This window comes from Lathyrus oleraceus, chromosome 5 (assembly GCF_024323335.1).
Source record: "Lathyrus oleraceus cultivar Zhongwan6 chromosome 5, CAAS_Psat_ZW6_1.0, whole genome shotgun sequence".
Lineage (NCBI taxonomy): Eukaryota > Viridiplantae > Streptophyta > Magnoliopsida > Fabales > Fabaceae > Lathyrus > Lathyrus oleraceus.
Genome location: NC_066583.1, coordinates 652,492,745 through 652,503,852, shown reverse-complemented (window position 1 = coordinate 652,503,852; position 11,108 = coordinate 652,492,745). Strand labels below are relative to the sequence as shown.

The following is an 11,108-nucleotide window of genomic DNA, read 5'->3' as shown; positions in this document are numbered from 1 at the left end:
CTTCCAATTACAGGACTGTGATTGGTAGGGTTTTCACACAATTGGGTTTATGAATGCATCATCTAGGACTAGTAACTTTCATAAATTACCGTAAACCTTGATATATTGTATGATTAAAACCAATGATTAATTGAATGGACATTTGAGTAAGAATTGGTAGTTTAATAGTTTCTCACTTAAGGACTTAAGTAAGAACATTCTGAGGTTAGGTGATTGAATGTATCATAGGCATTAAGGAAATCGGGATAAATTCATAACGGGCTAACTCAACCACTTACCCTAGCATCTTTTATCTTAATCAGTTATTTTTACTATCTTCGTGTCACTATTCGCAATTCCAAAACAAACCAACCATTATCTTTTTGTTTGAATAGAATCGAATTGAAATAAGTAATTCCTACGCAATCCTCGAGATCGATACTGGGAAATAAACTCCCTATTACTACATCGGTGAAAATAGTACACTTGCTATTTTTCCGATCAGTACCGCATGCATGGAGTCTCATTGCATAATGTATGTATTGTGTATAATATGAATGGATGGGTTCCAATATTATACGTGTGTTTTGATGTTGATGTTGAGTATGATTATGAGTATGAGTTGATGTTGCCGTTACTGAGTGTGTGATGTAATTAGGGTGATTAATGTGTTATTTACTTAGCATTACATGATATTTCATAATGCTTTTTATATCGATTGAGGAACTCACCCTTACAACTATTTTTCAGGTAACGAGCAGTGATTGAGTAGAAGCTAGTGCTTGGAGTCTAGTGTAGTCTCCTTAGTGGGTCATGCTCTGATAGATGTAACATCGGGACGGGATGTTTTACCTTGTTGAATAATTTTACATGGAATGTGTTACATGTTTTGAATGATCGATTTGATCTCTATCCGCTGCGTATTGTGCAATACTTTATGTTTTGAGTTAAATAATGAGCATGACTAAATATTATGGATAATGGTGTGAAGTGATTGTGTGACACCCTTAATTGCATATTACTCTGATTGATATATATATATATATATATATATATATATATATATATATATATATATATATATATATATATATATATATATATATATATATATATATATATATATATATATATATATATATATATATATTGTTATTTTAATTAAATATTTGGGGTATATTAGAAGGGTGTTACAATGTAGATGTATTTCATTCCTCATCACTTCCTATAATATGGTTTTTTGTCTAAAAAATGAACGATGCGTTCGGAAATACATTTCTGAGTTTTTTTTTAATGTCATGCAAATGTGTTTTTTCGGATTACTTCAGAGTTGACTTAGGTCAATTTTGAATTACTTTTTGTTATGATTAGTCTTAGATATGGTGCACCCTGATGTTGTCGTCAAAGTTATTCTATCTACGGATGTCAAATTGATAGATGTCAAGGTAGATATTGGTAAATAATTTACAAATGAACATGAGTTTGTTGTCCGTGATCATATACTCCAATAAATCAACACAGAGGCTACCAAATTGGGTTTCCTCCTACACCAATGTATGTCTCCGCTCGTGTCTAACATCATGGCCCACTAACATCCTACTAATACCTTGTAAGTCGAGTATAACATCACTGGATAGTTATCAAACTGTTAGAACCTCACAACCAAGTCTAGTATCACAGAATATCTAATCATATTATTACATGGTAAGACTTGAGTCTGATCTCGGGCTATACATAACGTAGGAATTTGTGACATATCCTTTATGGTGTAAACTAGACTGGTCATGTCCTAGGAGCCAAGTCTATGGAGAAAAATCAGCTTAGAGATTGAGAAATGACATCTTTTGAAAACACATGTGTAATTTCTTTCATTACTGGGATGGAATAGATCCCTTATCTTCCATCTATGTTCGCGGAAAGAATCAGGGGGGGACTTAATTTTTCTCAAAGGGACAGTGGATCACACTTACGATACCTTCCAAAAGTGTAAGAACCACTCCATCTTGTGTTGTTACATATGCATGTATGAAAATGACTGTCTCTTTACAACCAAGGTATACTGAATTGGTAAAGATCCAATTCATATTTAACACCATGTCTATCCTCTTGAAGGAAAACAAATTAAGTTAAACTGAAAAGTACGGTCATTCTGTAGTGGTAAATTCATGATCATCAAGCTATGGATAAGCTAGACATCAAATAACAAGAGCCGCCACCGCGCTTTTATTGTTTCCAAGGGAAAAGGGAAAAGTACGAACAAAACTCAAAAAATAAGAAGTTTTTAAATCAAAACTAATAAAATGCCAAAGATTACAGGTAAGGGGGTTGGTTACACAGAGGAAAAGTGTTAGCACCCAAAGTGTCCTAGGTACTCCTGGGAAGCCCTTTCTTGTGTGCATATGTATTTTGTACAAAGTGATGTTTACAAACAAATAGAATGGGGGGATGAGAAAAGAATTCATTAATTATATTTTTGTGTTTGACAAGACCTTCGGACTTGGGCCTACGTACCAACATGAAAATGAGGGATTAAAATCTCGTAGTTCGTGATACAAATTTCAAAGTGGATGCATTGCTTTTAATCAAAAATTAAGTTTAAAAGGCACAAGGGCCTAGAAAATGGTTTGAATGAGTTATTTATTTTTGGCTTTTGAAAATTTTAAGTCAAGTATAGTTAAGTTTATTTACATGTTTGATTGAGAAAAAGTTTGAAAAAAAATGCAATGGCATAAGGCCAAAGTTTCTAATTTGCAAAATGGTCTAAGTTTAAAAAAAGATAAGTACAAGCAAAGAAGTTTTTAAAAGGAGGGAGAGATTTTAAAATTAAAGAGATGGGGAGGATATGAAGAGACTAATCCTAAGCATAAATTTAAAAGTTAAGAGTTGAAAAGATCTGACCAATTGGCTGCAATCCAATAGGCAAGAATGCCATACAGAAACCCTAAATTTCCTTGGATATTAGAATCAAGCAACAAATAATGCATACAAAATTAACTTGGAGAGCAAGGCATCAAATAAAGATAGCCACATCCAAGCTTTAGCCACTCCATGATCTCCTTCAAATTTGCCCATGTAGCAGATGAATTCCACAAGTCACATGTTCAAAATAACAGCTTCACAATGATCATGTTGCAGATGAACTCAGATGGAACTTCAATGATGTATCAGATGAAGTTTCAAATTGCAAGCACTTGGTTACATGAAAGTTGGCATTGACCAAGTCCTTTTGCATATGGATGTTGCCTAGATTCTAAGTCAAATTGTCCAAGATCAAACCAACAGTCCACACAATAGTTTTTTAGGGTTTTTGTTTCTTATTATGTACATTAATGGTCAAAAACCATACAAACAGACCAAATATACACAAACAAGATATATCACACAATATGGTCCAAGTGGACAAAGTGAAAAGGCATTAATATAAACAATTAGAATGATATGAATAATGGCAAATGAATAGAGCTTAAAATTTAAAGTGCATTAAAAGTAAATGGCTTGAAATTAAATCTTAGTTGTTAATGAATTAGGAGTTAGTATTGTTTTTGCTTTTATTTTTATTTTTTAGTCATTCTTTGGAGAATACTCAACCCATTTGTCACAAGCATGGACCCTTGAACCAATACATCTTTCAAAGAAAGAAAAAAAGTCCAAGTTTCCATACAATACCATGAAAGAGGGGAGACTTAGAATCTTACTAACTAGAATGCTATGCCTTTTTGTGTCAAAAATTTAGCGCTATGTTAAGCAAACGTAATTGGACTTATGTAGAAGTCACAACTATCTGAGGTCGGGCAATAGAATTTGGGTGTTAATGCATGTTAGAGACATAGTATAATGGACTATACTCATGAAACATACTGTCATACGGTGAACTGACTTGGGGTATTTTGCTTTTTATCGCAATGTCGCGGATAGCAAGAGTCGCCACCGACTTTTCTTTTATCCAATAAGGAAAGGTGGAAAAGAACAGGAAAGACCTCAATAGATTTTGGGTTCGGGAGGTACATTATACAAAGGGAAGGTATTAGCACCCTTTGTATCCATGGTTATCCATGGGCTCTTAATTGCTGGATCACTTATATTTTTGTCTGAAAAGTGTTGGTGAATTGTTTAAAAATGTTTCGAAAAGAGAGTTTAACTTTGTAATGATTCTCGTATGAATGTATACAAAGTATTTATCTCGTTTGATTTTGAAAAACAGTTTAGAAAAATATAACTTGGTAATGATTCTAGTATGAATGTATACCAAGTGGTGATTTTCTAGGACTTGCAAAGTGTGAGGGGTGAAAAATGTTTTAGGTTATGATCCAGTAATTGAGAGTTATACCTTCCTAAGGTCGTTATGGGCATTTCCTATCCTTATGAGGGTAAAACTGTCCTTACTATTGAGAAGTAAGTAGTTTTATCCTTTGGATGTAAAAGGGTCGTTGTAGGGTCATCGATAGGTCATTGAAGGCAACAGTTGTAAGGATACCTTAGCATTCGAAGGGACGATCATCATTTAACCGTAGGCTACACCGAAGGGTCATCGAGGGACAAAATCGTATTTTCGAAGGCAACATCCGAGGGACCATGATTTATTTTATGATGATTTAACCGAAGGGTCTTTGCTAAGTGTATCCCTACATTCGCGGGACACGACCGTTATACCGTAATACCGTAGGGCAGCAAAGAGAGGTCCAAGATCACATATTTAAAGGCCGTATTTTACAATCAATTAGGAAATTAGGATGAATCTCCACATTAAAATCAATACATTAAAATCAGCTAAGTAATTGAGGGTGGATCTCCATAAAGGGCATCCCACAAATAACGTGGAATACCTATCTAGCTAGCTTTCCCGGCGATGTGTGAACCTTTGCAAAACTCAGCAAACATGTCAGAATACCAAATCAGGGTGCAATCGAGAATTACACCACAAAAGAAACCAGAACAGCAGTAGGGTCAGATAAACAATGCATGGCTATGATAAAAACATGACAGGTGGGCAAAAGTCAGAACAGAAAAGTCGGCTGCTGTCGCGTTCGCTCCTGCTTCGCCTAGCGAAGTCTTAGCGAACACTCGTTGCATGCTCGCTTAGCGATGTGCTAGCGAGCGGCTGCGGATTCCGGTTTTAATAACAATATAATGGCAGCAAGCTTCACACCTTATAGCATTTATTACAGAGATTATGTGGTTGGACATTCAGATGTTCATGCATACTTAAATTCATATGTAAAACTTAAGATAGTTTCATAAATTCAATCATGATACCATGTGCAAATTAAGAACATAAGGTAGTAATAGCAAAGCCAACCTGTTTGTAATCGAATTGTAACCTTGAATTGGCCGATCGGATCGAATTGAGCGGAAGTGACCTTGCTGCCGCCGGCTTTTCCTTCAGGGTTTGTCTCCAGTGAGTATCAGGGTTTGCTTGCCAGGGCCCTCCTTTCTCCGTTTTCGTTCTCCCTTTTTCTGACTGGAGTTGTGGTATTTATAATGCATTTTTTCCATGACCTAATGGGCTCAGAGTGAAGCCCAAAATTTTCTGTTATCTGTCAGCTTCGCTAGGCGAGCGTGCAGCGAACGTTCGCTAGGCGAAGGATTTGCTCGCCTAGCGAGCAGGCCAGTTTGGGCCATTTTCTGGATTGGGCCACTCGTGAGCTGGGCCTTTGTTCCTTTAAGATCAGTGTCATAAAAATGAGTCGGAGTGCCCTGAAAAATGTCTTGAAATATTAATGGGCAAATTTTGGGGTATGACACATACAACACACAAAAAGAATATGCAAAAGAGGTGGCCTAATCTCATCCATACTTATGTTGATTTTTCAATCAACTAGCCTTAGGACCTTGAGATATCATGAGCCAAATGAAATAGATGCATAAAGAATGGGAATTAGATGAAGAGAGAGGGGAATAAATCAAAACTCAAATTGGTCAAAGGAGAACTTTTACCAAATTAAGATAATTCATTCATTTTGGGAGATGGAATGTACATTCCATCAATCCCCTAAATCCAATGATCTTAACCTAGCAAAGTCAAATCAACATTGACCAAGACCCAACAACACAAGTCAAACTTATACAAACAATCAAAATGGCCCAACACAATTATTTGATATTTATTCAATTTAAAAATACTAAAAATAATGCATTAAATTAAATATGGTTTGTCAAATTCCTAAAATCTCATCAAAACACCAAAGAAATGGCCATGAGATTTATCATAGGTCAAACAAGGTCAAAGGACCTTGTAGAAAAATTTTCAGAATTTTTGGAGACTTAAAAGTATTTTTAAACAATTAAAAATATTCACAAAATCAATTAAATCATTAAAAATATTAATAATGATCCAAAAAAATAATTTAAATTCAAAATATGAAAGAGGAATTTATTTAAATTTTTTTCGTGAAACTCTCATATTTTTTGAATCAATATTAAAATTAATATGAATTAATGAAAAAAATGAAAATAAAAAAATCAAAAAAACGTGGATCACTTGATCTCCCTCATTAATTGAGGTGGCAGATCAAGTGAACATGAGTGCGCGTTCCACCATACATCTGGTCAACTGTTCCACACGCGTGGTAATTACTTTGGGCGCTCAGGATTAAAACATTTCAAATGAGATCAACGACTCAGAACCTGTCCAACACACCATCGGCGCTGGACCTCCGGTCACCTTCTCAGGCGAGGTCCACTAGACTGGTTCACTCATCACCATCAAGAAAATGAAAAAAGAGGACATGATCTGAAAGAAAAAATGGCGTAGAGCACGAATCTGACCTCAATTTCAACTAACTCCAAATATATAGAAAGATATGAGGAGTTGAATTTTGAGGTGTGTCAACTGAGTTGCTTCGATTTAACCTCAATGCAACTCAATCTTCTTGCCTACATTGGTAGAACTTCAGACAACCAAAAATCCAAGAGAATTGATGAGAATTGAGTGAGAATCGAAGAGAAGAAGATTTCTGAAAAATGCCCAATTTTTTTGATTTATAATAAAGAATAATTGTTGCTCAATTTATTTGAATGATATATTCTATGCTACTGCACAAATGAACAATGGACTATATGTCCTTGATCTTGAAATGCCTATTTATAACATTAATACTAAAAGGATGAAACCTAATGAGTTAAATCCAACTTACCTTTGGCATTGTCGATTAGGCCACATAAATGAGAAACGCATTTCCAAACTCCATAAAGATGGACTCTTGGACTCTTTTGATTATGAATCATATGAGACATGCAGATCTTGTTTAATTGGAAAGATGATAAAGTATCCATTCACAGGAAAAGGTGAAAGAGCTAATGATCTTTTGGCCCTTATACATACTGATGTATCACTACAACAAACAAGACCTTAGACAGCGCTTTAAAGCGCTGTCTAAACCTCCGCTGCTAAAGGTTTAGACAGCGTTTTTTTAAATCTTAAAAGCGCTGTCTAAGCCCCCCCCCCCCTTAGACAGCGCTTTGGCCAAAAGCGCTTTATAAGACCCTCCTATTTTAATTTTTTTAGGTATTCCTTAGACAGCGCTTTTCAAAAAGCGCTGTCTAAGCCTCCCCCTTAGACAGCGCTTTTCAAAAAGCACTGTCTAAGCCCCTCCTATTTTAATTTTTTTAGGTATACCTTAGACAGCGCTTTTCAAAAAGCGCTGTCTAAGCCCCCCCTTAGACAGCGCTTTTGCCTGAAGCGCTTTCTAATCCCCCCCCTTAGACAGCGCTTTTTACAAAAGCGCTGTCTAAGGTATACGAATATTTTTGAAGCTTTTGTTTTAAACCACATTTTTTCCAGGTTTATAAACCAGAATTTCTACCTGTTTTCAACCAGATTTTGACAGACAATTATCACATTTTATATATGCCATTTTGGCCTTTTTTCTACCAATTTTTGGCTAACAAATATATATATATACCAATTCAAACCAATTTTGCCTTAAATGTATCAAAATATATACAAATTTATGTACACATTTACAAGTCATTACATATACTACAAATGTACACATTAATTACACAAATTTATGAAAAAACATTGAGCTCTATCATGAATTGACACCACTCCTCTTTGATTTCGTCCACTTGATCCTTTGTATAAAATGCACACTTGAATTCCTCAAAGTACTACATAATAATATAACATATTTTGAATTAATTCAAACTATTTAATTATATGAGATATGTGTAAATATATAAATACTCGTTATAAGAGAGAGTAAGATAAGATTTTACTTTATTGTTTGCTGTCATAGCCTCGACTACTTCCTTCGTAAATGTTTTCCCCACTCCTGATGATCCAATCAAAACTGTAGGCTTGATTACCTGAAAGTGTGAAGTGATTATGGATAAGAACGCGTCGAAAGGCAACCTATTGCGTATTGCGAGTCATGAGAAGACATATTTTGATACCTTAACGGCCTCAATGAGAGTGCTAACAGGTTCGTGTTCATGAGCCCAGGGCTTCTTGAAGTGTTGAAGTGAATTCACCCGCGAACTAACAATTAAGCCCTGTAAGAGAAGAAATAAGCACTTTAGAACAAATGAATTTTCAAAATAATAAACTGGTCATGTTTTCCACTACCTTTGAATCTATGAGCCATATCTTCTTTCGACTCTCTTCAATAGGTGCTTTAGTCTGCCGCAGAAATAATAGAAAAACATCACCAATTAAAATGATCTTGATCTTTCATAAAATAGGAATTACTAATGTATGAACAATGAATAGTTGGTTCACCTGCTTTGACATCTCAAGAGCAATTAGCTCGGCTATACCAATTCCCGCCTGAAAACATAACGAAAAATGAGTTAGACAACTAACAGGACCGTCTTAAGTATTCCGAGGCCCTGTGTAGGTTAGTTATGATCGTACTTCTCCAGCACCAAGGAAGAGGAATGTATGCTCCGGTAGGGTACCGCCAATGAGCTTCAAGGCTGCTACAACTCCAGCTAAAACAACAGATGCAGTCCCCTGAGAAAATGCATTAATTAATAGTTAAAGCAATCATAAACTTGAAAAAAAAATACATGCTAGTTTTTGTGAAAGATATAACCTGTATATCGTCGTTGAAAACTAGATGAGTTGTACCGTATTTTGCAAGCAACTCAAATGCATTGTGATTTGCAAAATCTTCAAACTGAAAAAATCTTTCAAAATAATCAGACACACAAAAAGAAGAGAATAAAATAGGTTCAAAAGCCATATAATCTAAGGTTGAAATATTTAACAACCTGAACAAGAACTTTTTCTCCGTAGTTTTGCTTCACCGCAGACATGAACTCGTGCAGAAGGTCATAGTATTCCTAAGAGAAACCAACAAAATGTAGCCTCATATAAATACAAGTAAAATGTAGCCTCATATATATGTAATACAAACCTTCCCAGTTGCCCTCTTTTGTCTAAGGCCAATGTAAAACTCATCATTCAGTAATTTCTCATTATTTGTCCCCACGTCAATCGTAATCGGCAAACACTAGCAACCAGAAAGGGAAAATAAGAAGAATGAACAACAAAATCATGCATGATACAATGATAAAATGAAAAGAGACATTAGATGGAAAATGCTTACTGCTGAAGGACGAACTCCTCCTAGTGCTGAGTACAAAGCCAATTTACCAACAGGAATTCCCATACCCTGAAGCACATACAACACAGTTAAATCTATTTTACCATAAAATCAAGGTGAATCATAAGGTCTTAAGAGTTTGATTTTAATCTTGTTGAGAAATACCTGGCATCCGAGATCTCCGAGTCCCAAAATCCGTTCACCGTCAGTTACAACAATAACCTGAATACTCCTTTCTGGCCAGTTTTTCAAAACCTCAAGAATTTTACCCCTGCAAAAGTCAACAGCAGATGTATATAAGCCTGCAATGAATGCCGTCCTTAAAATTGTATACAAACGGAAAAATGAAATCATACTTTTCTTTCAAACTAATGTAAAGACCCTGAGGACGCTTGAATATGCTCCCATATTTCTGGCAAGCCTCGCCAACAACCGGAGTATATACAATCGGGAGTAATTCTTCAACATTGTCGATAAGAAGTTTATAAAACAGTCTTTCATTCCTCTCCTGTTGACCACAAAACAACATCATGCTTCTGTGTTACATTTCAACTTTCATATACTCATTGCATATAAATGTCACAAGTCATCATGTATTTGCAATGATCATGCATTGCAGACAACATGAGTAATACTAATAGCAGTATGATGAACAAAAGAATAACAAATATGATGTTGTTAATATCATGTAATAATGATGAGTTGGAGGGTGAATGCATGCCTGAAGGTCCATCATGGCCATGTACTTTTGCAAGGGAACCTCGTATTGACGGATGTTATGCATAAGTTTCTTCTCCTGGAGAAAATAAATAATACTATTGAGAACCAAACAAAGAAAAGGAAAACAAGATCCTGAAATATTTATCTGATTTATGGATAAAATAAATAAATAATACTATTGAGACCAAGGTGGAAGGTCATGATGGCTATTTCCAAACGTAACCGTTGCAGCCGATTTCGTGTCATAATTTGCAAGAAATGCAACACAAACACTACTACTTATGTAGTACACATGTTCCTATAAGATCAAATTAACAAAACAAATCTTCAACACAGTAACAATTTTGAACCTTAATTTTATCATGAACTAGATAATAGAATTTACCTCGAGGTTTTTCCCGAAATATGTGACCGTAGGATCCACAGCAATCAAAGCTGGCTCACACTGTTTTATTGCCTTATGCAAGTCTCTCAAATGTCCCCATTTTGGTTCATTCACAAGTCCTAACATTTTGTAACACTTTAAAATGTTTCTAACTGTTATAACTCAAAACACGCAAACAATTTAAACCTTAACGCGTACCATATTCGTCAATAGGAGCATCATAATCATAGCTTGTTGCAATGAAAAGACCACTCGATGTTCGACCAAAATTAGTCCCTCCATGATACTGCATTCAAATATAAGATATCAGACAAAAATCAAAGTTTCTATAACATAAACTTAGATGTAACATATACCATGTAGTAGTTAACAAAGGAGCCGCGATTTTGTATGAATCTTGCAACTGAGTATGCCAAATCTTCGATCGGTCTATGAGATATACCGCTACCAAAATCAGTGTACCTGTAGAACATGTA

The 11,108-nt window shown here is 35.2% G+C and overlaps 1 protein-coding gene and 1 long non-coding RNA gene across 2 annotated transcripts; both read right to left on the bottom strand.

Annotated features, from left to right (window-relative positions):
* Positions 1 to 8,133: 8,133 nt before the first annotated feature.
* LOC127082698 (NADP-dependent malic enzyme) lies at positions 8,134 to 10,611 on the bottom strand. Its single transcript, XM_051022926.1, has 14 exons — positions 10,588 to 10,611; positions 10,471 to 10,545; positions 10,249 to 10,392; positions 9,884 to 10,035; positions 9,693 to 9,798; positions 9,531 to 9,596; positions 9,339 to 9,434; positions 9,193 to 9,264; positions 9,015 to 9,098; positions 8,834 to 8,932; positions 8,699 to 8,746; positions 8,546 to 8,599; positions 8,374 to 8,472; positions 8,134 to 8,286 (listed from the first exon to the last, which is right to left on the bottom strand). Exons 1-14 carry the CDS (start codon positions 10,609 to 10,611, stop codon positions 8,134 to 8,136), a joined length of 1,272 nt encoding a protein of 423 aa, XP_050878883.1.
* Positions 10,612 to 10,631: 20 nt separating this feature from the next.
* LOC127083707 (uncharacterized) lies at positions 10,632 to 11,095 on the bottom strand. Its single transcript, XR_007788518.1, has 3 exons — positions 10,989 to 11,095; positions 10,831 to 10,918; positions 10,632 to 10,751 (listed from the first exon to the last, which is right to left on the bottom strand). It is a non-coding gene; the product is annotated as an uncharacterized LOC127083707 (long non-coding RNA).
* Between the last annotated feature and the right edge of the window lie 13 nt (positions 11,096 to 11,108).

Coding starts and splice junctions, on each gene's coding strand:
- LOC127082698 (XM_051022926.1), bottom strand. CDS start 10,611: ATGATAAAATTAAGGTTCAAAATT. Junction 10,546..10,587: donor TAAAATTAAGGTTCAAAATT/GTTACTGTGTTG, acceptor TTGATCTTATAG/GAACATGTGTACTACATAAG. Junction 9,435..9,530: donor GAGGAGTTCGTCCTTCAGCA/GTAAGCATTTTC, acceptor TCTGGTTGCTAG/TGTTTGCCGATTACGATTGA.